Source organism: Anomaloglossus baeobatrachus, chromosome 9 (genome assembly GCF_048569485.1).
Source record: "Anomaloglossus baeobatrachus isolate aAnoBae1 chromosome 9, aAnoBae1.hap1, whole genome shotgun sequence".
Lineage (NCBI taxonomy): Eukaryota > Metazoa > Chordata > Amphibia > Anura > Aromobatidae > Anomaloglossus > Anomaloglossus baeobatrachus.
The window spans coordinates 213,967,725-213,991,827 of record NC_134361.1 but is presented as its reverse complement, the minus strand read 5'-3'; the positions used below and the strand labels follow the sequence as shown (position 1 = coordinate 213,991,827).

Sequence of the window (24,103 nt, the reverse complement as noted above, 5' to 3'; positions counted from 1 at the left end):
CGGTCGGTCAGCGAATACTGACGACGCAGGGTATGGGCGGTTTACATTTCTTTTTATTTTAATTGATACAAGTAAATAGTTCGGAGTATGAAAGCTTCTTACTGTGCAGTATTTTTTCACACTGTATAACTTGTGCCCGGTGCTGTAAATAGTGTGAATATGGGTGTTTCGGTGCAGTCAGCTCTGTCACATTGTGATATCATTACAAGTCCTAGTGATACTTAACGATCAGGAAGAGGATCCAGCAGCCACATGACAGGATCCAGCGTCCCACACATCACAAGGCTGTGATCACTAAGGGCTGCTACTCACAAGCTGGGGTTGCAGACTTTTGCAATTTTATTGAACTCCCTTTCTTTTTTTTGCCTTGTGGTATTCACTGACCTTTTTAGCTGCAGATTCTTCATGAATTTGGTGCAAAATCAGAATTGCTCTCTATTTATTTGTTTAGCCGTTTTATGCTACTTTTCAGCACAAAACCTGTAAGTGTCAGATACTGTTACAGATATTGTCTTCCCTACTAAACTTAATGGGAAAATCTGCACCAAACCCCAAGTTATGCAATTGATACTGTGGATTACAACGGTCTCCTCCGGTGCTGCGGAGGCTCCTGTGAGGATTCTTCTCGTGATATTTCATTGCATGTGGGATGGGATGTAAACACTGGGACCGGCAGGGTATATTATGCATATAATGGGAATAGTTTCTTCATCTGTCGCCATTTTTTAGAAAATCCTTGGCAAAAGCTGCATCATCTGAATAAGCCCTAATGTGACTGAGCAGTTGCATGCTTATTACTCAGGTCTACAAAAATCTATTTTTTTGTAATCATCGCAGGTGACTTTTTACTTTTCTGAATCATTTTTTTGTCCTGATTTAGTTTTTCTGTAGCACATATACTGTATTTTTCGTTTTTTTTTAAGATGCACCGGATTATAAAATGCATCCCAAATTTGGCGAAAAAAAGGGAGAAAAAAAAAATATGGGGTCTGTTTTATAATCTGGTGGTGCCTTACCAGGGAGAGGGGGCAGCAGCGTAGCGGGGTGATGCAGCCCAGATACTCACTGCGGTCTCTGCTCTGTGCGGGGCCGGTGACGCCATTCTGAAGATATCGGCGGCCTGCGGTGAGGGTTTCAAATAATGGTTGTTATAGTTGGCGCGTGCGCAGATGACCGCTTGAGTTGAGAGCTCCATCTGCGCAGGCGCTGACTCTAGGTGCCATTATTTGAATCCCTGACTGCTGATATCTTCAGAATGACCGCCAGCGCGCCAAGCAGCACGTGGAAGCCGAGCAGAACAGACCAGCCGCGCATAGAGCAGAGCCGAACAGAGTGGAGCCAATGCACACAACAGCGCCATACTGACAAGTGCCGGCAGCACCTCCGTAAGCTACATTCGGATTTTAAGACGCACCCCTCATTTTCCTCCCAAATTTTTGGAAGGAAAAGTGCGTCTTATAATCCGAAAAATACGGTAGTTTCCATGGAGAAGCATCATTATTATAAGGCACTAGCTGTACTACCCGGCTTCGCCCGGGTTAATAACTGTTGTTAACAAAATAGAATGTATTAACATTCCCGGGATAGAATGTATAAATAGAATGTATTAACATTCCCGGGATAAAATGTATAAATAGAATGTATTAACGCCCGGGATAGTAACTGTCTCTGTTTCTCTCCCATTCTCTGTCTGTCTCCCCCTCTGTATATATTTCTGTGTCTCTCTCTCTCTCTGTCTCTTTCCCTGTCTGTGTGTGACTGTCTCTCTCTTTCTCAGTCTGTCTCAATCTCCTTCCCTGTCTGTCTATCTTTGTCACTTTCCCTGTCTGTCTTTTTCCCTGTCTGTGTCTCTCTCTTTCCCTGTCTGTCTCTTTCCCTGTGTCTGTCTCTGTCTGTTACCCTGTCTGTCTCTTTCGCTCTCTTTCCCTGTCTGTTTCCCTGTGTCTCTCTGTCTTTGTCTGTGTTTTGTCTCTTTACCTGTCTGTGTCTGTCTCTTAACCTGTCTCTCTTTCCCTCTCTTTCCCTGTCTGTCTCTTTCCCTGTCTGTCTCTTTCCCTGTCTGTCTCTTTCCCTAGCTGTACTACCCGGCTTCGCCCGGGTTAATAACTGTTGTTAACAAAATAGAATGTATTAACATTCCCGGGATAGAATGTATAAATCGAATGTATTAACGCCCGGGATAGTAACTGTCTCTCTGTTTCTCTCCCATTCTCTGTCTGTCTCCCCCTCTGTATATATCTCTGTTTCTCTCTCTCTCTTTGTCTGTCTTTCTCCGTCTGTCTCAATCTCCTTCCCTGTCTGTCTATCTCTTTCTCTGTCTCTGTCACTTTCACTGTCTGTCTCTTTCTCTCTTTCCCTCTCTTTCCCTGTGTCTGTCTTTGTCTGTCTCTTACCCTGTCTGTCTCTTTCGCTCTCTTTCCGTCTGTTTCCCTGTGTGTCTCTGTCTTTGTCTGTGTCTGTCTCTTAACCTATCTCTCTCTTTCACGGTCTGTCTCTTTCCCTTTCAGTCTGTCTCTTTGTCTGCCTCTTTCCCGGTCTGTGTCTGCCTCTTTCCCGGTCTGTGTCTGCCTCTTTCCCTGGCTGCATTGTGACACGCCAATATTCCATTTAAGGGCGTGGCTACGCATTCTTCTGAAGTTCTGGCTGCACTGTGGCTCCCAGGTCCATTCGCTTTAATGGAGGCAGGTTTTTTAGTGAATAACTGTAAAGCGCGGGGTTAAAATTTCCCCTCAAAACATAGCCTATGACGCTCTCGGGTTAACAACTGCTGTTAACAAAATAGAATGTATTAACAAAAATGTATTCTGCACACAAAAAACACAAAACAAATAGATATAAATGTAATTATAATGTCTGTCTCCCCTCTGTCTCTTTCCCTGTCTCTCTGTCTCTTTCTCCATCTGTCTCAATCTCTTTCCCTGTCTATCTATCTCTGTCACTTTCCCTATCTGTCTTTCCCTGTCTCTCTTTCCCTGTGTCTGTCTGTCTGTCTCTTTACCTATCTTTGTCTCTTACCCTGTCTGTCTTTTTCCCTCTTTCCCTGTGTCTGTGTCTGTCTCTTTCCCTGTCAGTCTGTCTCTTTCCCTGTCAGTCTGTCTCTTTCCCTGTCAGTCTGTCTCTTTCCCTGTCAGTCTGTCTCTTTCCCTGTCAGTCTGTCTCTTTCCCTGTCAGTCTGTCTCTTTCCCTGTCAGTCTGTCTCTTTCCCTGTCAGTCTGTCTCTTTCCCTGTCAGTCTGTCTCTTTCCCTGTCAGTCTGTCTTTGTGTCTGCCTCTTACCCTGTCTGCATTGTGACACGCCAACATTCCATATAAGGGCGTGGCTGCGCATTCTTCTGAAGTTCTGGCTGCACTGTGGCTCCCAGCTCCATTCGCTTTAATGGAGGCAGGTTTTTTGGTGAATAACTGTAAAGCGCGGGGTTAAAATTTCCCCTCAAAACATAGCCTATGACGCTCTCGGGGTCCAGACGTGTGCAAAATTTTGTGGCTTTAGCTGCAACGGTGCAGATGCCAATCCCGGACACACACACACACACACACACACACACACACACACACACACACACACACACACACACACACACACACACACATTCAGCTTTATATATTAGATAGGAAATATACTGGCGACATTAAGAAAACTGTAATCTACAGATCAGAAAATGCTTCACTTTACAAAACGTTTTTTATTGAACCAAAATAATTTCACATGCAAAATAGAAACCAAAATCTGAGCAGAAATTAAAAGTGCTGACATTAGACTATGGCTGATAGGATTTTTTTCAGGGTTGTCCCTATATAACATCCAGCAGTAATCTGCTATCATTGAGTCACTGTCCCATTACATTAATGTCCTGGTGACACTGCTCGCCTTGTTCATCGCTTACATCCCCAAGATTTTGATCGAAGAAATCTACATGTGAATACAAAAAGTGCATTTTCAGAGATTCCCGACCTCCAAGACACTGGATGCATTTAGCAGTTCCTCAAAACCTTCAACATATTCTGGAGATTTTTTCCTAAGATGTTTTCACAGATCCACTTGAAGCTTTTCCAAGATCTCAATTCCTTATCATTTCGAGTTCTCTGATCTGAGTACCAACAAATCCCCCTTCCTTCAGTTTTGCTGGTGAAATGCTGGAGAATTTCTGTGAAATGTGCTGGAACCCTTGTGAATTTGTCTTTGGCATTCACAAAGTCTTTAATCCATCCCAACTTTAGATGTAACGGAGCAAGAAAGATTTTTGTTGGAGCAACTAAAGGATTCTGCTGAACATTGTCTGTACCTGTCCCCAATTGTGATGAACGTAATGCTCTACTGTATATCTACTGTCCCATAGACACAAGAAGCAACGATATTGTGTGAAACCTCCTTGCATTCCCATTAGCAGACCAATCGCTTTCACATTTCCACAGATATTCCACTGATAATGCATCCAAAGCAACTGACAGATTTTAATAACTTTTTTTAGATGACATGAGTGGGTACTAGGGATTGATGGTTTCATATTTCCATTGTGAAGCAACGTTGCTTTCAAAATTCTCTGGGGTGAGTCAATAAACAATCGCCAATCTGCAACAAAATACTCTTGATTCAGTTCTTCAAAGAGGCCATTCACATTGTTACAGTGCACCATTGCTCCATCAACTGTGAAAAATTTTGTTAAAGTGTTACTTCTGTTTCGGTAATTACACACTTTGACATCATCATGAAGAAGATTCTTCTGTTTCAACCTAGATGCAAGAAGTTCAGCTTTATCTTTTCACCATGAAAGGTCTCTGATGAGAGATCATTTAATTCATGTTGAGTAAAGTGTTCTGGCTGCTCCATCAGGTACATACTCGTCTTGACTTGAGGTCTCCATGTCTTCGCCAGTAGCTTCAGCTCCATAGTCTTCATTTTCATCCAATCCAGACAACGTGGTTTTCTGAAACTTTATGTGATAGAGCAAAACTAGGAAGATTTTTGGAATCCGCACATCAAACTCCATAAAACAGACATATCACCTTTGATGACTTTTCTGTGTTGACCAGTGTTATTGGACTTGATCCAATTACTAAACATGATGATCGCCCCAAGGAATCATGGTGGGTCACACTGGGGGTCGCCTAGCCTAGGTCATGTACATGCTGACTAATGACCCAGTATGGTCAGATAGCAAAATAAAATCAAGTGGGTTTGAGTGCCCCCGTTGAAGCGGTGTGCTCGCTGTCAGTGTAGGCCTGAAAACCTGCGTATATAAGTATATAATGTGCAGGGCTCCTTCAGCTAATCATTATCTTCCGCTATGATGAGCCCTCTGTATAGACACTGAGCACGTGTGTTTTTGGTTTTGTTTCCCTTTTTTTTTTTTTTTTTGTGCTTTACCGTGCAGCATCCAGGCTGCTTTTTTTTTTTTTTTTTTTTTTTTTTTATTCTTTTGGAGGCGATTTATTTAGATAATAAAATTGTCGTTAAAGCCGCCCGCGGAAACTGACACACATAATGAAGCAGTATGTACACATGGACGTATTTATTTATATTTTTTTAACACGTCTCTTTCTTGCTAAAAAAAATGCTTCTAAAAAAAAAAATGCGTGATTTCATAAGATGCAGTTTTTTTGTGTTTTTTTTTTTTCTTTTTTTGTTCTATGGAAAACAGTTATAGGGAGGATATTTCACATTTTGCTTTATTTCTGCGGAAAAATCCTTTACTAAGAAATGATAAAGGCCTTATACAAGTCTCAGGAAAATCTACGCTCAAGTGGAAAACGTGCCAAAGAATTGACATGATGATTTATTTTTTTTTTTAATTTTTTTTTTTTTTTAATCATGCATTAAAACAAGGTAAAAAAAAACAAACTATGAAATACAAAAAAAAAATGCAACATGTTAACTGGGCGGTGTTTCCCATCCAAATAAATGAGAGTTGTTGCACACAGCGTTCAAGTGCATTTTGCCATTAATTCTGCTACAAAAACCGGTAAGAAAAGAAGTCGCATGTCAATTCTCGAGGCTTTTCTGTTTCGGGAAAAAAATGTTCCAAATTTTTTTTTTTTTTCAATCAAGAGGGCAGGAAAAGTGTTGGGACAAAATCAAGCATAAAAATGTAAGAAAATGGTTTGTTTTTGGGACATGAATTGTTTAGTTGAATGTACCCGGAATCTTTGGATCCTAGGACTATACTATGGGACTGCTATTTAAGCGATTTCCTAGTATCTTGGATCAAGCGCTTTATCCTGGATTATATTTGCTGATAAAACTGAGTAAATGTGGTGGCTGCCTCTTTGCATTCTGCGCAGTGCTGATATTGTACGTTCACACACCGGGATCTGCTGCCACGTCAGCTAAACAAAGAGAAACCTACCGGACCGCCCTGCGCAAACACTGCCGGATCACTGCACGGCCTACACCAGCGCTGCTGACTCCCTGCCTGAGAACTGCATAGGAAACCATTCCTCAAAAAGTACAATCCCGTGTGCGGTGTATAAAAGGGACAGAATGTAATGACCACCGTGGATCATGGCGATACCTGATATGATCTGACGTTACCTGTAACCTCCAGCCTGCCTTATAATTAGAGTTGCTTTCCAAGGAGCGGTGTGTGTGTGTGTGTGTGTGTTTATGTATATATGTATGTATGTATATATATATGTATATGTATATATGTATATGTGTATATATATATATATATATATATATATATATATATATATATATATATATATATATATATATATATATATATATATATGGACTCATCAGACCAAAGCACAGATTTCCACTGGTCTAATGTCCATTCCTTGTGTTCTTTAGCCCAAACAAGTCTCTTCTGCTTGTTCCTGTCCTTAGCAGGGGTTTCCTAGCAGCTATTTTACCATGAAGGCTGCTGCACAAAGTCTCCTCTTAACAGTTATTGTAGAGGTGTCTGCTGCTAGAACTCTGTGTGGCATTCAACTGGTCTCTAATCTGAGCAGCTGTTAACCTGCGATTTCTGAGGCTGGTGACTTGGATAAACTTATCCTCCGCAGCAGAGGTGACACTTGGTCTTCCTTTCCTGGGGCGGTGCTCATGTGAGCCAGTTTCTTTGTAGCGTTTGATGGTTTTTGCCTCTGCACTTGGGGACACTTTCAAAGCTTTCCCAATTTTTCGGACTGACTGACCTTCATTTCTTAAAGTAATGATGGCCACTCGTTTTTCTTTACTTAGCTGCTTTTTTCTTGCCATAATACAAATTCTAACAGTCTATTCAGTAGGACTATCAGCTGTGTATCCACCAGACTTCTGCACAACACAACTGATGGTCCCAACCCCATTTACATTTATAAGGCAAGAAATCCCACTTATTAAACCTGACAGGGCACACCTGTGAAGTGAAGACCATTTCCGGTGACTGCCTCTTGAAGCTCATCAAGAGAATGCCAAGAGTGTGCAAAGCAGTAATCACAGCAAAAGAACCTACAATATAAGACATATTTTCAGTTGTTTCACACTTTTTTTGTTAAGTATTTTATGCCACATGTGTTTTGATGCCTTCAATGTGAATCTACAATTTTCAGAGTCATGAAAATAAAGAAAACTCTTTTAATGAGAAGGTGTGTCCAAACTTTTGGTCTCTACTGTGTGTGTGTGTGTGTGTGTGTGTGTGTGTGTGTGTGTGTGTGTGTATGAATATTATAAAAAAATTTATATATAGATAGTATATACTCCATTCTATATTCTACCACGTGTGCTTTCACATATGCCGTGTCTGTTAATCCACAGTGGAGCCCCATGTGTCTGTAGCTTCTGCTGCCTCTTATATCTGTATCGCTCGCGTCTCCATAATGTCAGATATGACCAGGACCCCTGATTCATCCGGGACACGTGTTCTGTCATCGCCGTTCCCTCGGAGGTGAGCTGACATATAGAAGATGTGCATGGTGAGGGTTGTAGTAGCACAGGCACACTGACCTCTCATTGTCTGACATGGCATCCTGAGCCTTGTGATGCATATCTATCTGGAGCTGAGTGCTGTCTATAGATCAAGGGCTGCTGACACTTGTGGTCCTACAGCACCTGTACTGATATAATTCCTCCCTGCTTGCCATTTATTCTGTCCCTACTAGATTTGTACTGGATGGTTGCTCTTTGCAATGGATGCCATAGGGTTAACCGCAAGGCCAGGATAGTGCAGTACAACGTTTTATGAATAGCAACCAACATATCCGCTGGCGTTACCATGGTTTCATTGATTCTTGGTGTTATGGAGGGGTGAAGTCAGGTATTTTGTTCTGTATCTCACAGCGCCCCCTTCTGTGCACATTTATATGGCTCCTCCATGGGTTTCTTCTGAGGCTGCCCATAATAAACTATCCTGTGCTTTTCAGCTTCTGATAGAGCTGCCGATATCACATACCTATATCTACATAGTAAATGTTAAACTCCCTCCTCACACTGACATGGCTGCTTTCACACATCCATTTTTTGCCGTAAGACACAGTCTGGCGAAAAACGGATAAAACAGATCCGGCGCCGGATCCGTTTTATTCCCCATTGACTTGTATTAGCGCCGGATTGTGGCGGATGGCCTTGTGTTGCGTTCCCGCGAAATTTCTTTTGTACGGCTGCCGGAAAGAACGCAGCATGCAGCATTTTTTTTTTTGTCTCCAGCAAAAAAATAACGGACCACGCCGGATCCGGCAGCGTCCGGCATGTTGTATAATGGAAGCTTATGGGCGCCGGATCTGGCGTCGTCCGGAAAAAAAACGCATTCCAGTGATAAATCCGGTTTTCTTAATCCTGAGCATGCTCAGATGTGAATTACTTTCAGGTCTCTCTCCCTCTCCCTTTTTCTCTCGCTCTCACTCTCTCTCGTTTTCTCTCGCTCTCTCGTTTTCTCTCGCTCTCTCGTTTTCTCTCGCTCTCTCGTTTTCTCTCGCTCTCTCGTTTTCTCTCGCTCTCTCGTTTTCTCTCGCTCTCTCGTTTTCTCTCGCTCTCTCGTTTTCTCTCGCTCTCTCGTTTTCTCTCGCTCTCTCGTTTTCTCTCGCTCTCTCGTTTTCTCTGGCTCTCTCGTTTTCTCTGGCTCTCTCGTTTTCTCTCTCTCTCTCTCGTTTTCTCTCTCTCTCTCTCGTTTTCTCTCTCTCTCTCTCGTTTTCTCTCTCTCTCTCTCGTTTTCTCTCTCTCTCTCTCTCTCTCTCGTTTTCTCTCTCTCTCTCTCTCTCTCTCTCTCTCTCTCTCTCTCTCTCGTTTTCTCTCTCTCTCTCTCTCTCTCGTTTTCTCTCTCTCTCTCTCGTTTTCTCTCTCTCTCAAATTCAAATTCAAATATGCTTTATTGGCAGGACCAAAATACAATTAGTGTTGCCAAAGCAAGAGAAATACAGTAAGTGTGGTGGGAGGGGATCAGGGTTATGGGGAGTTGGGGGGCACAATTTGGGCTCTGACAGTCCATTTAGGGGTCTTAGGTTCCCCTCAGCTTATGACATGTGGTGACATATTGGGCGGCGATCTCCACCATTGATTCCTCTTCCCCCAGTAGGAAGCGGAGTTTCATGTCCTCATCCATGGATGGAAAGTCCGGGGTATGGGTGGTAAGTTTCTGGAAGTGGGAGCCCCTCACTGCTGAGTATTTGTCACAGTGCAGTAGGAAATGTGCCTCGTCCTCCAGAGCCCCCTGCTGGCAGTGGTGGCACAGTCTGTTCTCCCGCGGCTTGTATGTCTGTCGGTGCCGCCCTGTTTCCACCTCTAGGCTGTGGGCACTCAGTCTGTACAGGCTCAGGGTCTGCCTGTCTTTGGGGTGGCGTAGCCTTTCCAGATATGGGGCCAGAGTGCAGTCCCTTTGCAGTGACCGGTAGATGGTGAGTTTCTGGGAGTTCTCTAATTCACTCTTCCAGTCCTCTATGTATTGCATCTTGCAGCTCTCAGAGATCTCTTTTATTTGGGCTTTTGTCAGGGTGTGTTGCTGACTTTGGTTGCCGCAGTTCTTGGCTTGCTCTGGGCTCCGGCTCAGCAGGGCTTTATGATGGTAGGAGCTAGGGTTGCTGTTCTGTATGTGCGCCTGGTGTGATAGCGCCCTCTTGTGTATAGTGAACCATAAGGGGAATCGGCCCAGCTCTGCCCGACAGGCTATGTTTGAGGTGCTGCGATGGACTTGGAGGAGATATTTACAGAACTCCATGTGGAAGACTTCGGTAGGGCTGGAATCCCACTTTGTGTGGTCTGGGTAGGTCACTGGGCCCCATACCTCGCTGCCATATAACAGTATAGGGGTGATGACGCTGTCAAATATCTTGAGCCAGACTCTCACAGGTGGTTTGAGGTGGTACAGTTGTCTTCTGATGGCGTAGAAGGTTCTGCATGCTTTTCCTTTCAGGGCTTCTGCTGCTTGCTTGAGGCTCCCGTTATTGCTTAGCTCCAGACCGAGGTAGGTGTAGCTGCTGGTCTTCTCCAGCGTGGAGCCATTTAATGTGAAGGAGGGAGTGTTTATTTTATTCTGGTTCCTCTTCTGAAACACCATGACTTTGGTCTTCTTTTGGTTGATGGGAAGCGCCCATGTGGTGCTGAATGTTTCCAGTACTGCCAGGCTATCTTGGAGGCCTTTCTCGGTTGGGGAGAGTAGCAGGAGGTCGTCTGCGTACAGCAGGGACTTCACCTCTCGGTCATGCAGACTGAGGCCTGGAGTGGGGGAGGACTCTAGAGCTGCTGCTAGTCCATTTATATAGATGTTGAATAGAGTTGGACTCAGGCTGCAGCCCTGTCTGACCCCACGGCCCTGTCGGAAGAAAGCCGTCCTCTTTCCGTTCACCTTCACGCTGCACCGGTTCTCAGTGTATGAGCTCTTGATCACGTCGTAGGTTCTGCCACCTATTCTGCTCTCCAGAAGTTTCAGGAACTGGCCACACTGAGTCAAAGGCCTTTTTAAAGTCCACGAAACATGCAAATATTTTCCCCTGTTTTTTGTCGTGGACGTGGGTCTTGATGAGGCTTTGCAGGGTGTAAATGTGGTCCGTGGTGCGGTGGTTTGGCATGAACCCAGCTTGGCTTCTGCTGAGGACGTCACCCTGGGTGAGGAAGGCGATAATCCTTTTATTAATGATGCTGTTAAACAGTTTTCCCAGAATGCTGTTGACACAGATCCCTCTGTAGTTTGCTGGGTCATACCGGTCTCCATTCTTGTAGATGGGCGTTATGAGACCTTGATTCCAGCTTTGAGGGAAGTAGCCGGCACTCAGGACGTGGGTGAATAGTTTAGCCAGTGCTGCATGAATATCTGGGGAACTGTATTTGATCATCTCTGGCAGGATGCCGTCACTGCCCGCGGCCTTCTTACATTTTAGCAGTTTGATTCTGTCTTTTATTTCCAGCACACTGATTGGTATGTCCAGAGGATTTTGAAAGTCCTTGATTGTCTCCTCCATGTCCCTCAGTTTAGTCATTATATGCTCTTGTTCTGGGGTTAGGTCGTCTTCTGGGATATTCTTGTAGAGGCCCTTGAAGTAGCTGTGCCAGATGTTGCCATTTTGAATGTGGAGGGTGCTTTGCTTGGGACTTGTACCGATATGGCTCCATGTCTCCCAGAATGAGTTATCCTGGAGGGAGTCTTCGAGCTGCTGCAGTTTGTGGGAGATGTGCTTTTGTTTTTTCTCCTTGAGGGTTCGCTTGTATTGCCTCTGTAGGGTGTCATGGACCACTCTTAGCTCCTTGTTGTCCGGGTCTCTGTGTTTTTGATTTGAGGCTATCCTTAGGGAGTTGCGCAGTGCCTTGCATTCTTTATCAAACCATTTTTGGCCTTGTTTATTTGTAGGTCTCTTGGAGTTGGTCCTTCTGAGGCCTGCTAGCTCTGCCATGGTATATAGGATGTTATTAAAGTCGTTTACTGCCAGGTTGACCCCTTGCTGGTTTGATGTATAGGGTTTTGTGTGAAAGTTTACAAGCAGCTCTTTAATCTCTGTTCTGTTGGTCGTGTTGGTGTATTCAATGGCTAACTGTTTGGACCACTTGAAGGATGGTGGCAAATGGTGGAGACCGCTCAAGTGGGGCTTTTGTGTGGGTGACTTGTCCGTGGATCTCAGGTACAGCAGTGTCTGGTTGTGGTCTAACATGTGGGTGTCGGGGGTGACTATGAAGGCATTTATGTTTGCTGGGTCTATGTCTGTTATGGCATAATCCACTACACTGCTGCACATCTGGGAGTTTAGTGTAAATCTCCCTAATGAGTCCCCCCTGGTGCGCCCGTTCAGTATATGCAGCCCCAAGCTCCGGCACAGGTTCAGCAGTTTTCTGCCGCTTTTATTCACCACTCTGTCATAGCTGTTTCTTGTTGTCTGTACTGAGTCTCTGTAGAAGGGCTCATCTCCCAGGACGTATGCATTTCCGTCAGGTGACAGGTAGTCCTTCTCTGTACCTGTCCTGGCGTTCAGGTCTCCGCAGATGAGCACCTTACCTTTGGACTGGAATTGGGCAGCCTCCCTCTGCAGTTCCTCATAGATGTCCGGCTTATAGTATGGGGATTCTGATGGAGGGATGTAGGCTGCGCAGAGGTAGATGTCCTGCTTAGAGGTGAGGATGGAGCTACTTATCTTCATCCAGATGTGGCTTTCTCCTCTTTTTATTGCCTTGATATGTTCTTGGATCTCCTCCTTGTACCATATTAGTATGCCCCCTGAGCAGCGGCCGTGTTTGGTGTTCTTGTTTTTCTGGGCGGAGACAGAAAATTCCTTGTATCCCATGGGTGTGAGAGATTCCTCCTCTGCCCGGGCCCATGTCTCCAGGAGGATCTGGATGTCAATGTTCTTTAGCCTTTGTTTGAAGTCTGGGTCATTTGTCTTGGACCCAAAAGCTGAGGCATTCAATCCTTGAATGTTCCAGCTGCTGATAACTAAGGATGTCATATTTAGTTGATATACCTTATAATGAGGAAGGATAGATTTTCATAGGACATAACCGGATTTAGTGGTGGGTTTGGGTGGCATATTTTAGTAGTGTCCTAAGAGTTTGCTGCACAATGTGTTGAGCAATGTCCTTATTTCTGCCATGTTGCTGCCCTCTGTTGCTTTGTATTGCCATTTTGGGGCATGTGGTCTTGAGTATTTCTGCCATCTCTGTGGGCTCTCTCCGGGGATCTCTGTGGGCTGCCATCTGTTTGGTGGGTGTCTTGCTTGTGGTCTTGGAGGTCTGATTAGAACCATGTCCTTTAGCTCTCTTGCTAGATGGCTGACTCCTTGTTTATTGAGGTGTTTGTCGTCATAGAGGTGATGGAGCGATATTTCGGGGGGGATTGCCAGCTGTATGTTTGGTGCTGAGGTGATACTGGTGGCCAGCTCTGAGTTGATTTGCTGGGTTATTTGTTGGTGTACATCTTTCCTTGGAAGCAGGGCAGACAGGATTATTTTGGTTCTGGGGAATTTTTGCTGGGCTGCTAGTGCGAGTTTTGATAGGTCCTTTGTGACTGTCTCTTGGTGGATATTGTTTGTGCCAGTGTGTAGTATGAGGTGTGTGGGCTCGGTGAAATATGGGTTACTGATCACCTCCTCTGCTTGTGGGATCGTTGAGCAGTGAATTTTTATAACCCGAGCTGTCGGAAACAGTCTCTGAGTGTCCAGGTATTTCCCATTTGAGTCTCTCTCTCTCTCGTTTTCTCTCTCTCTCTCTCGTTTTCTCTCTCTCTCGTTTTCTCTCTCTCTCGTTTTCTCTCTCTCTCGTTTTCTCTCTCTCTCTCGTTTTCTCTCTCTCTCGTTTTCTCTCTCTCGTTTTCTCTCTCTCTCGTTTTCTCTCTCTCTCTCTCTCTCGTTTTCTCTCTCTCGTTTTCTCTCTCTCTCGTTTTCTCTCTCTCTCTCTCTCGTTTTCTCTCTCTCTCTCGTTTTCTCTCTCTCTCTCTCTCTCGTTTTCTCTCTCTCTCGTTTTCTCTCTCTCTCGTTTTCTCTCTCTCTCGTTTTCTTTCTCTCTCTCTCTCTCTCTCTCTCTCTCTCTCTCTCTCGTTTTCTCTCTCTCTCTCTCGTTTTCTCTCTCTCTCTCTCGTTTTCTCTCTCTCTCTCTCTCGTTTTCTCTCTCTCTCTCTCTCGTTTTCTCTCTCTCTCTCTCTCGTTTTCTCTCTCTCTCTCTCTCGTTTTCTCTCTCTCTCTCGTTTTCTCTCTCTCTCGTTTTCTCTCTCTCTCGTTTTCTCTCTCTCTCGTTTTCTCTCTCTCTCGTTTTCTCTCTCTCTCTCTCGTTTTCTCTCTCTCTCTCTCGTTTTCTCTCTCTCTCTCTCGTTTTCTCTCTCTCTCTCTCGTTTTCTCTCTCTCTCTCTCGTTTTCTCTCTCTCTCTCTCGTTTTCTCTCTCTCTCTCTCGTTTTCTCTCTCTCTCTCTCGTTTTCTCTCTCTCTCTCTCGTTTTCTCTCTCTCTCGTTTTCTCTCTCTCTCTCTCGTTTTCTCTCTCTCTCTCTCGTTTTCTCTCTCTCGTTTTCTCTCTCTCTCTCTCGTTTTCTCTCTCTCTCTCTCTCGTTTTCTCTCTCTCTCTCTCTCGTTTTCTCTCTCTCTCTCTCTCGTTTTCTCTCTCTCTCTCTCTCGTTTTCTCTCTCTCTCTTGTTTTCTCTCGTTTTCTCTCTCTCTCTCTCGTTTTCTCTCTCTCTCTCGTTTTCTCTCTCTCTCTCGTTTTCTCTCTCTCTCTCGTTCTCTCTCTCTCTCTCTCGTTCTCTCTCTCTCTCTCGTTCTCTCTCTCTCTCGTTCTCTCTCTCTCTCTCGTTCTCTCTCTCTCTCTCTCGTTCTCTCTCTCTCTCTCTCGTTCTCTCTCTCTCTCTCTCGTTCTCTCTCTCTCTCTCTCGTTCTCTCTCTCTCTCTCGTTCTCTCTCTCTCTCGTTCTCTCTCTCTCTCTCGACAAAAAAAAACAAAACACCCTCTTTCACCACTTTATTAAAATCCCCAAATACCCTTCCAGGTCCGACGTAATCCACAGATGTCCCACGACGCTTTCTGCTCTGATACATGAAGCTGACAGGAGCAGCCACAGACCATGACTGCTCTCTTTCAGCTCCACGGAGCAACTGAAGTGAATCATGCTGTCAGCAGGGGGCGGTAGTGCCGGTGTGTGCGGTGATGATGGGGTGCGGTGATGATGGGGGCGGTAGTGACCTTGTGTTCGGTGATGGTGGGGGCAGTAGTCCCGGTGTGTGTGTGCAGTGATGATGGGGAGTGGTAGTGCCGGTGTGTGAGGTGATGATGGGGGCGGTAGTGCCGGGGTGTGAGGTGATAATGGGGGCGGTAGTGCCAGTGTGTGAGGTGATGATGGGGGCGGTAGTGCCGGTGTGTGCAGTGATGATGGGGGGTGGTAGTGCCGGTGTGTGCAGTGATGATGGGGGCGGTAGTGCCTGTGTGTGTGTGTGCGCGGTGATGATGGGGGCAGTAGTGTCTTTGTGTGTGTGCGGTGATGATGGGGGTGTGCGGTGATGATGGGGGCGGTAGTGCCGGGGGGGGGGTGTGTGGTGATGATGGGGGCGGTAGTACCGGTGTGTGTGGTGATGATGGGATCTCTCTCTCTCCCTTTGGCATGAAAAGGGAAAAAAAAAAAAACGGATCCCATTTTTTGCTGGATCCGTCGCATCAGTTTTTACACAATCTGAGACGGATTCATTGCATCAGGCACAAACCGGATGTGTTAAAGCAGCCTAAACAGAGAACAGTAGATTACACTCGCCTGCAATGTAAATGCAGAGATTTTAAGGACAGGGTTGCTCATTTTTATGGTCATTGTGGTAGATGTTTATATGCTGGTTATAATGGTCGTGGAGCTTTTATTGCCCTTTTTATTACACAATTGTATTTCTGAAAGAAGCGTCTGACAGTCGGAGGCCTCCGGGGGCCGAGCAGCGAGGAAATCCCAGAGATTATAAGCTCCTCACTAGGACTCTTGCATCCTCTGTGACAGTTCATATACTTTCTTTTATGGCTTTATGATCACCTTGCTGTTGCTGCTGTGGTTCGGCTGTAGCTGGTGATTTGGGCTTTACATATGGTTTATACTCTGATTCATGTAGATGTAGCGGCTCTTTAGACCATAGTATAGGTACATGGCGGTCCCTGACCATGTGAGACACCTCTGCCTGCAGTGATCACTACATGACCCCTCCTTCCTCCTGTCTGTATTTCAGTCTCCACCTGCTGTTTGTCCCCCTCTATCTCTCTTCCCTTGGTCCACCCCATTTTTCCTCTAGGGCTAAGCCACACGGCGAGAAAATCGGTGCGAGTGGAGTGCGATAAAACATCGCATTCCCCTCGGACCAATTCTAGCCTGTGTGTCAGCGCACATGAGTGATTATTTTCTCCGCCCTAATCGGACTGAGAAAACAATCGCAGCATGCTGCGATTGTAAGCTGAGTCTCTTTCTCTCGCACCCATTCAAGTGAATGGGGCGAGAGAAAAATCGCACTGCACTCGCGGTACACCGGTGTACTGCTAGTGCAGTGCGAGAATGGCAATAGCCGGCTACACAGTAGAGAGGGAGAGAAATCCCTCCCTCCTCTCCTGAGTGCCGGCCCGCCCCCCGCAGCTGAGGTCTGCTCGCACGAACGGACCTCAGTTGCAAGGACACAGGCATGACACTCGGCTCTGCTGTACTGCCAGCACGAGCCGAGTCTCATGCAAGTGGATCGCAGTAGTGCCCGTGTGGCCCCAGCCATAGACTGTCATTCATTCCTCCTGCTGTCTTGCCCCATTTTTCCCTCCATTCCCACCTTTTTTCTGTCCCCTCTCCTCTACCTCCATGTGGTCTTGGCTTCCGCCCTTCTCTATATTTTCTTCCCTCATAGTTTCCACCATCTTTCTCAACATCTTCATCTGAACTGCCCTCCTGTAGAGAATCTTATCCCATGTAGTAGTACACTTTTTTTCCCTTCCTCCATCTTTCTTCCTTCTGTCCTTCTTCTTTTTTTTTTTTTCTTTTTTTTCCTTTGTATTTCTTTTTCTTCTATGTGTCCTGTCTTTTTATGTTTTTGTTTTTAATTTTCTTTCTTTGTCTAGCCCTTTTCCTGTCGAGTTGCTCTGGCCCTTTTTCCTGTCGAGTTGCTCTGGCCCTTTTTTCCTGTCGAGTTGCTCTGGCCCTTTTTTCCTGTCGAGTTGCTCTGGCCCTTTTTTCCTGTCGAGTTGCTCTGCCCCTTTTTTCCTGTCGAGTTGCTCTGCCCCTTTTTTCCTGTCGAGTTGCTCTGGCCCTTTTTTCCTGTCGAGTTGCTCTGGCCCTTTTTTCCTGTCGAGTTGCTCTGGCCCTTTTTTCCTGTCGAGTTGCTCTGGCCCTTTTTTCCTGTCGAGTTGCTCTGGCCCTTTTTTCCTGTCGAGTTGCTCTGGCCCTTTTTTCCTGTCGAGTTGCTCTGGCCCTTTTTTCCTGTCGAGTTGCTCTGGCCCTTTTTTCCTGTCGAGTTGCTCTGGCCCTTTTTTCCTGTCGAGTTGCTCTGGCCCTTTTTTCCTGTCGAGTTGCTCTGGCCCTTTTTTCCTGTCGAGTTGCTCTGGCCCTTTTTTCCTGTCGAGTTGCTCTGGCCCTTTTTTCCTGTCGAGTTGCTCTGGCCCTTTTTTCCTGTCGAGTTGCTCTGGCCCTTTTTTCCTGTCGAGTTGCTCTGGCCCTTTTTTCCTGTCGAGTTGCTCTGGCCCTTTTTTCCTGTCGAGTTGCTCTGGCCCTTTTTTCCTGTCGAGTTGCTCTGGCCCTTTTTTCCTGTCGAGTTGCTCTGGCCCTTTTTTCCTGTCGAGTTGCTCTGGCCCTTTTTTCCTGTCGAGTTGCTCTGGCCCTTTTTTCCTGTCGAGTTGCTCTGGCCCTTTTTTCCTGTCGAGTTGCTCTGGCCCTTTTTTCCTGTCGAGTTGCTCTGGCCCTTTTTTCCTGTCTTTTTCTTTCTTTCATCCTTTTTTATTTTTCCCTTCATGCCTCTATTATTCTCCCTCTCTTTCACCGTTCTTCTCTCTTGATCTTCCTTTCTGTATCTCTTTTCTTCTGTTTCCCTCCATGTTTTCCCCACTCCCCATAAGGACATATCATGGGGCCTACCACCCTGTCTTATCTCTGTGGATATGAAATCCAGGCTTACCGGACCTTCCTGTCTGTATTCGGAGCGTCTCGTCGGCCCCCACAATCCCTATAAATCCCGCAGTAAGCCAGAGCAGCGGTCCTAAAGCAGCAGCAGCAGTGCCATGTCTGACTATGAGGCCCATGTATAACTGTGCGGTCCATGTTTGACTATGAGGCCCATGTATGACTGGGTCTGCACGTGCCGTGACAATGTGGAGCGTGATGTGATGTCCTGTGTCTTTGGGAATATGACAGGCATACAGATGACTGTGATAACTGTGGGATATAGGCAGTTCAGGACCTGGACAGCTCTTGCTAATGGACTAATTAAATGTCTGGTGAGGCTTGTTGTTCTGCAGCGGGGAGCGCCTGCCCCTCATGGTTAATGGTCTCCATGAGACGTGCGCACAAATACAACCCACTAATCCCATTATTGCGGCACGTGTCGCTGCATTTCCACCTCTGATGTCGTCTCATCTACGATACATTGTTTTAGTATGGACCATAAAAGCACAGTTGCATTTGTGGTACCTGTATAATGCCCCCCGCCTGCCCCCGGGGTCTTCTCTTGGTCACTGAACTTACCGAAAGGGTCTGTGGGTTTTGCACCGGAAGCCTAATCCTTAGATAACGACGAGTTCTGCAGTTTTCCCATTTCTGCTTGCTGTCAGTGAATGGAAACCTTCTGTAAATAGTTACCATTGTATCCAGTGTAGGATGAGCTGATACTTTCCTGCACACATTGTTGCAGTCAGGACGGAGAGACTTTGTGCCGCTGACCCGTCCAGCCTGGCCACCTACATTATTGGTATGTGGGTGGTCTCGGTGGTCCTGTGCTAATGTTACCTGAGTGTTAGCAGCGCAGGACGGAGGAGCCGGCGGTGACTAAGGGTATTTTCACACTTACGTTGTTTTACTTCAGTTGCAATCCGCCCTTTTGGAAAACAGCGGAACCCGTTAACGGATTCCGCTGTTTCCCATAGACTTGTATGGATGACGGATTGTGCCGAAAGTACCCGCATGCTTCCGTTGGCCGACGCTGCGTCGCTTCCTTCGAGCGGAAGCAACGCAACATGTAACGTTAATAGCTTGCGGCAAAATGACGCCGACCAGCGGATTCCGTTGCTTCCGTTAAAATTTATAATGGCTCCCTATGGTAGCGGATTCCGTTGCAAAGTGCTTTACAATGGAATCCGCTGCTGGATTCTGCTAATTTCTACTGAGCATGCCCAGAATAATAAAAAAAATAAAAAAAAAAACAAAACAGCCGACGCATTCCGTTAGATGGACACCTAACGGACGCCAAACGGATGCAACGGTCTGTTATTTCACAGGAATCCGCTAACGGATTACTGTGAAATAACGGATGCGTTGTATCCATTGACACCACAAAAATAACAGATGCGTCAAAAAGACGCAGCAACGAACCCATCGCATTTCGCCCAACGCAAGTGTGAAACTAGCCGAACCGGCCCCTGCGCTCTGTGCACATTGCTGCATAATGTGCAATCAGTAGACAATCCTCTACCGTGTGGGGGTTCTATCCCCCCCCCCCTTCCAGTGTTTTCAGGTGGTAATACCCCGGATAAATGATCTGATGACTGAGCCAGCCCTCTCATATGTAGGTTAGTAAATAATTACACATGAAAGAACCTTTTCTGCTATTTCCACCTCTGCTCTGGTTCCTGGTAGTCGCAGTGGATTCCTACAAAGGACGTTATTCTCCTCCGTTCTCTCTGATTTCGATTCATCGCCCATCTCATAAACAAGAGGCTTGTCTATATCAGACGCTCCTCATCCGCCCTCTAGTGGCAGTAGTGTGACATTACGGTGTAAGGAATACTGCTGTGCTAGAAGATGTTTATAGTATGCTGAGCAGATGTGCCACAATGGAATGGGTAGCGAGTATTTCAGGAAAAATGTGCACTGATCATGGGCTGGGGCAGTGATCGGAGCTGGTGGTAATGATGGTGAAGGAAGAGCTGCAAATAACCCACAAGTATCGGCACGTCTTCCTCTCAGGCATCAGTGCGTTATCATCCTGCGCCCCCGGTGTTGGCGAGTTGTCATCCCTGGCTCACTGGTGTCAGCACGTCATTATCCTGCGCCCCCCTGTGTCATTGCATCGTCATCCCTGACCCACTGGGCTCAGCATTCTGTCATCCTGCGCCCCTGGAGCGAATGTGTTGTCATCCTTGGCCCACTGGTTTTAGCTTGTCGTCATCCTGCGACACCCCTCCCCCCCCGGTCCGTCTCCGTCCGGCGCCCCCGGTCCGTCTTCATCCAGCGCCCCCGGTCCGTCTTCATGCAGCGCCCCCGGTCTGTCGTCATCCAGCGCCCCCGGTCTGTCGTCATCCAGCGCCCCCGGTCTGTCGTCATCCTGCGCCCCCGGTCCGTCGTCATCCTGCGCCCCCGGTCCGTCGTCATCCTGCGCCCCCGGTCCGTCGTCATCCTGCGCCCCCGGTCCGTCGTCATCCTGCGCCCCCGGTCCGTCGTCATCCTGCGCCCCCGGTCCGTCGTCATCCTGCGCCCCCGGTCCGTCGTCATCCTGCGCCCCCGGTCCGTCGTCATCCTGCGCCCCCGGTCCGTCGTCATCCTGCGCCCCCCTGTGCCTCTTCATCCTGCGCCCCCCGGTGCCTCTTCATCCTGCGCCCCCCCGGTGCCTCTTCATCCTGCGCCCCCCCGGTGCCTCTTCATCCTGCGCCCCCCCCGGTGCCTCTTCATCCTGCGCCCCCCCCGGTGCCTCTTCATCCTGCGCCCCCCCCGGTGCCTCTTCATCCTGCCCCCCCCCCGGTGCCTCTTCATCCTGCGCCCCCCCCCGGTGCCTCTTCATCCTGCGCCCCCCCCCGGTGCCTCTTCATCCTGCGCCCCCCCCCCCCGGTGCCTCTTCATCCTGCGCCCCCCCCGGTGCCTCTTCATCCTGCGCCCCCCCCGGTGCCTCTTCATCCTGCGCCCCCCCCCCCGGTGCCTCTTCATCCTGCGCCCCCCCGGTGCCTCTTCATCCTGCGCCCCTGGGTGTGCAGCTCAGTCAATGATTAGGCTGATAATGGAAATATGTGGTCAGCTAAGGGTTAACGGCCGCTGCGCTGTCTGGGATCTGAGCGCTGTCGATAACTCTGCTGCGTCGCCCGCGCTGAAGTATAACCCCGGTGCTGATAGCCATCACTGAGACACAAGACAGATGTTCTCTGCGGATCAGGGGCTAATTTTATTGAGCGGCTGTGTCTGCATAGAGCAGAATGTTGCCGCAGGCGTGGGTGGAAAACATGGCGTCAGGACCTGATCTGTGCTCGAGTGTCCAAAACAGCACAGATTAGTGAAACCTGGTCTATAAGCCTCACTACACCTGCCTTTTCCAGGGTTCACTCCTTTGTGGAGACCTGGATTAACCCCCTGGTGTCCATTCCTTGTAGATTCAAGTTTAAAGGGAGAGTCCCTTGCTTTATATGTCTGACATCACTTCACTTCTTAAGATGAGAAATATGTGGCTTAACGTTCAGAATGTCTGCCCGTGTCCGCTTTAGCCTCACCGTCCCTTCCGTTTGTGTATTTCAGCTTCTCTATGCCATAACAGTTTAAACTGTCCTCTACACAAAAGGGAGGTTTGCCCCCGAGGCTCCGCAGACTGCGGCCCCTGTATTCACGGCTACAAAGAAAACGGCGAAGGCCAGTGCGAGGAGGCAAAGCAAGGTAAGTGACTGGAAATGGCGCCAAGAATTATGCAGGCTGTCTAATATCTGTGCCGTCATGTACAGGTGGAGCAGATGCTATGACTTTAACCCTTTCCTGGTGGAGGACCTAATGATATGTTATGTCAGGTCTGCATGTATGGAGCGGGCTCCGGAGCCGACACCTGCCTGTAACAGCAGCAACCAGAGCTGGCTTCTGTTCCTGCTGTTTAACCATTTAAATGCTGCGATCACTCATTGTCGGTAGCATTTAAAGAGATCAATAAAGAGATTTCCTCATCGCTCCATGTCCATATTCCAAAAAACCAATAAAAAAACACTTAAAGGGAACCTGTCTCCAGAATTTTCGCTATTAAACTATAAGAATCCCCTTCGGCAGCTCCGGGGCTGCGTTCTATAAAGGTTCATCTTGCTACTGTCCACCCTTTCAGACCTACATAACTTTATAAAATGTTACCTTTTGCTATGGTAATGAGGTTTGCTGGCCCCGGTGGGCGGGCTGTATTGCATCGGTTATTCCCCCTCCTGCTGCTGTTCGCTGTCCCCCAGTGTTCATTTATACAGATGAGGCCGCCGCCCTCATCTTCCCCAGTGCTGTGGGAGTCTCGCGCATGCGCAGTTGCACTATCGCGGGACTGATCGCTGTTTTCAAAAAAAGATAAGCAGGGATGATAAAAATAAGCAATGGCCAGCGCAAGCGCATAACGGTAGAGGGCAGAGGTAAAAGCGCGGGCACGAGATTATGGACGGCTACTTGGATCACGCTGGTGATGAGGTTCACAGCGCCGCCCATAATCTTGCGCCTGCGCAATAACATCACAGGCGCTCGCGTTTTGAAAACAGCGCTCAGTCCCGCGATAGTGCCACTGCGCATGCGCGAGACTCCCGGAGCACTGCGGAAGATGAGGGCGGCGGCCTCCTCTATGTAAATGAACACTGGGGGACGGCGAACAGCGGCAGGAGGGGGGATTAACTGACGAAATAATAAATATTAAAAAAAGAAATGTTGTAAAAAAATGACCTGATTTACTAATTTGTATAAATGAATCCCCCCCCCCCATCATTCCAGGGGCTACCGGACAGTTCCTCTAGAAACCCTCCGGTCTGTTGCTCTGTTCGCTGTCTGCGCTCAGGTCTGCTCCATCTGTACGCAGTGTTTTTAGTTTCTCCTTCATGAATATGATAACCTTCCCCACCTGTCCGCTCATTAATAGGCATTGTTATTGTGTTATTGGTAATATTCATTCCTGTTGACCTAGAATTGGGGATTATCAGGCTGAGCAGACGCCCTGTAATCCCTGTTGTCTCCCCGTGCGGACGGTTCACGTGTCTGCATCTCGCCGAGGGTGAGTCACTTTGTGGGTGGCCGAGCAGATATATAATCTACGGTTCATTATTTTCACGTGTCTGCTGAACTAGTCTCCCCCCGGGGGGCGCTGCGCACTGATGCACTAGGGGCCATCATGCTGGATATTTCATGTCTTCTATGGAGATGTTATGTGTGCGGTGGGGCCCTGTAGCCTCTCCCCAATCGTCCTCCTGCAGGGGGCCCTGTAGCCTCTCCCCAATCGTCCTCCTGCAGGGGGGCCCTGTAGCCTCTCCCCAATCGTCCTCCTGCAGGGGGGCCCTGTAGCCTCTCCCTAGTCCTCCTCCTGCGGGGGGCCCTGTAGCCTCTCCCCAGTCCTCCTCCTGCGGGGGGCCCTGTAGCCTCTCCCCAGTCGTCCTCCTGCAGGGCCCTGTCTCCCCAGTCGTCCTCCTGCAGGGCCCTGTCTCCCCAGTCGTCCTCCTGCAGGGCCCTGTCTCCCCAGTCGTCCTCCTGCAGGGCCCTGTCTCCCCAGTCCTCCTCCTGCAGGGCCCTGTCTCCCCAGTCCTCCTCCTGCAGGGCCCTGTCTCCCCAGTCCTCCTCCTGCGGGGGGCCCTGTCTCCCCAGTCCTCCTCCTGCGGGGGGCCCTGTAGCCTCTCCCCAATCCTCCTCCTGCAGGGCCCTGTCTCCCTAGTCCTCCTCCTGCAGGGCCCTGTCTCCCCAGTCCTCCTCCTGCAGGGCCCTGTCTCCCCAGTCCTCCTCCTGCAGGGCCCTGTCTCCCCAGTCCTCCTCCTGCAGGGCCCTGTCTCCCCAGTCCTCCTCCTGCAGGGCCCTGTCTCCCCAGTCCTCCTCCTGCAGGGCCCTGTCTCCCCAGTCCTCCTCCTGCAGGGCCCTGTCTCCCCAGTCCTCTTCCTGCGGGGCCCTGTCTCCCCAGTCCTCCTCCTGCAGGGCCCTGTCTCCCCAGTCCTCCTCCTGCAGGGCCCTGTCTCCCTAGTCCTCCTCCTGCAGGGCCCTGTCTCCCCAGTCCTCCTCCTGCAGGGCCCTGTCTCCCCAGTCCTCCTCCTGCAGGGCCCTGTCTCCCCAGTCCTCCTCCTGCGGGGGGCCCTGTCTCCCCAGTCCTCCTCCTGCGGGGCCCTG

General features: G+C 48.2%; 1 protein-coding gene across 1 annotated transcript in view; it reads left to right on the top strand.

The window, feature by feature from the left end:
• NPDC1 (neural proliferation, differentiation and control 1) overlaps window positions 1-24,103 on the top strand; it is a 132,772-nt gene that overhangs the window by 44,813 nt on the left and 63,856 nt on the right. The window contains exon 2 of the mRNA XM_075324428.1: window positions 21,530-21,664. Within this exon, the coding sequence (XP_075180543.1) occupies window positions 21,530-21,664 (135 nt within the window). The remainder of the gene's footprint in view (window positions 1-21,529; window positions 21,665-24,103) is intronic.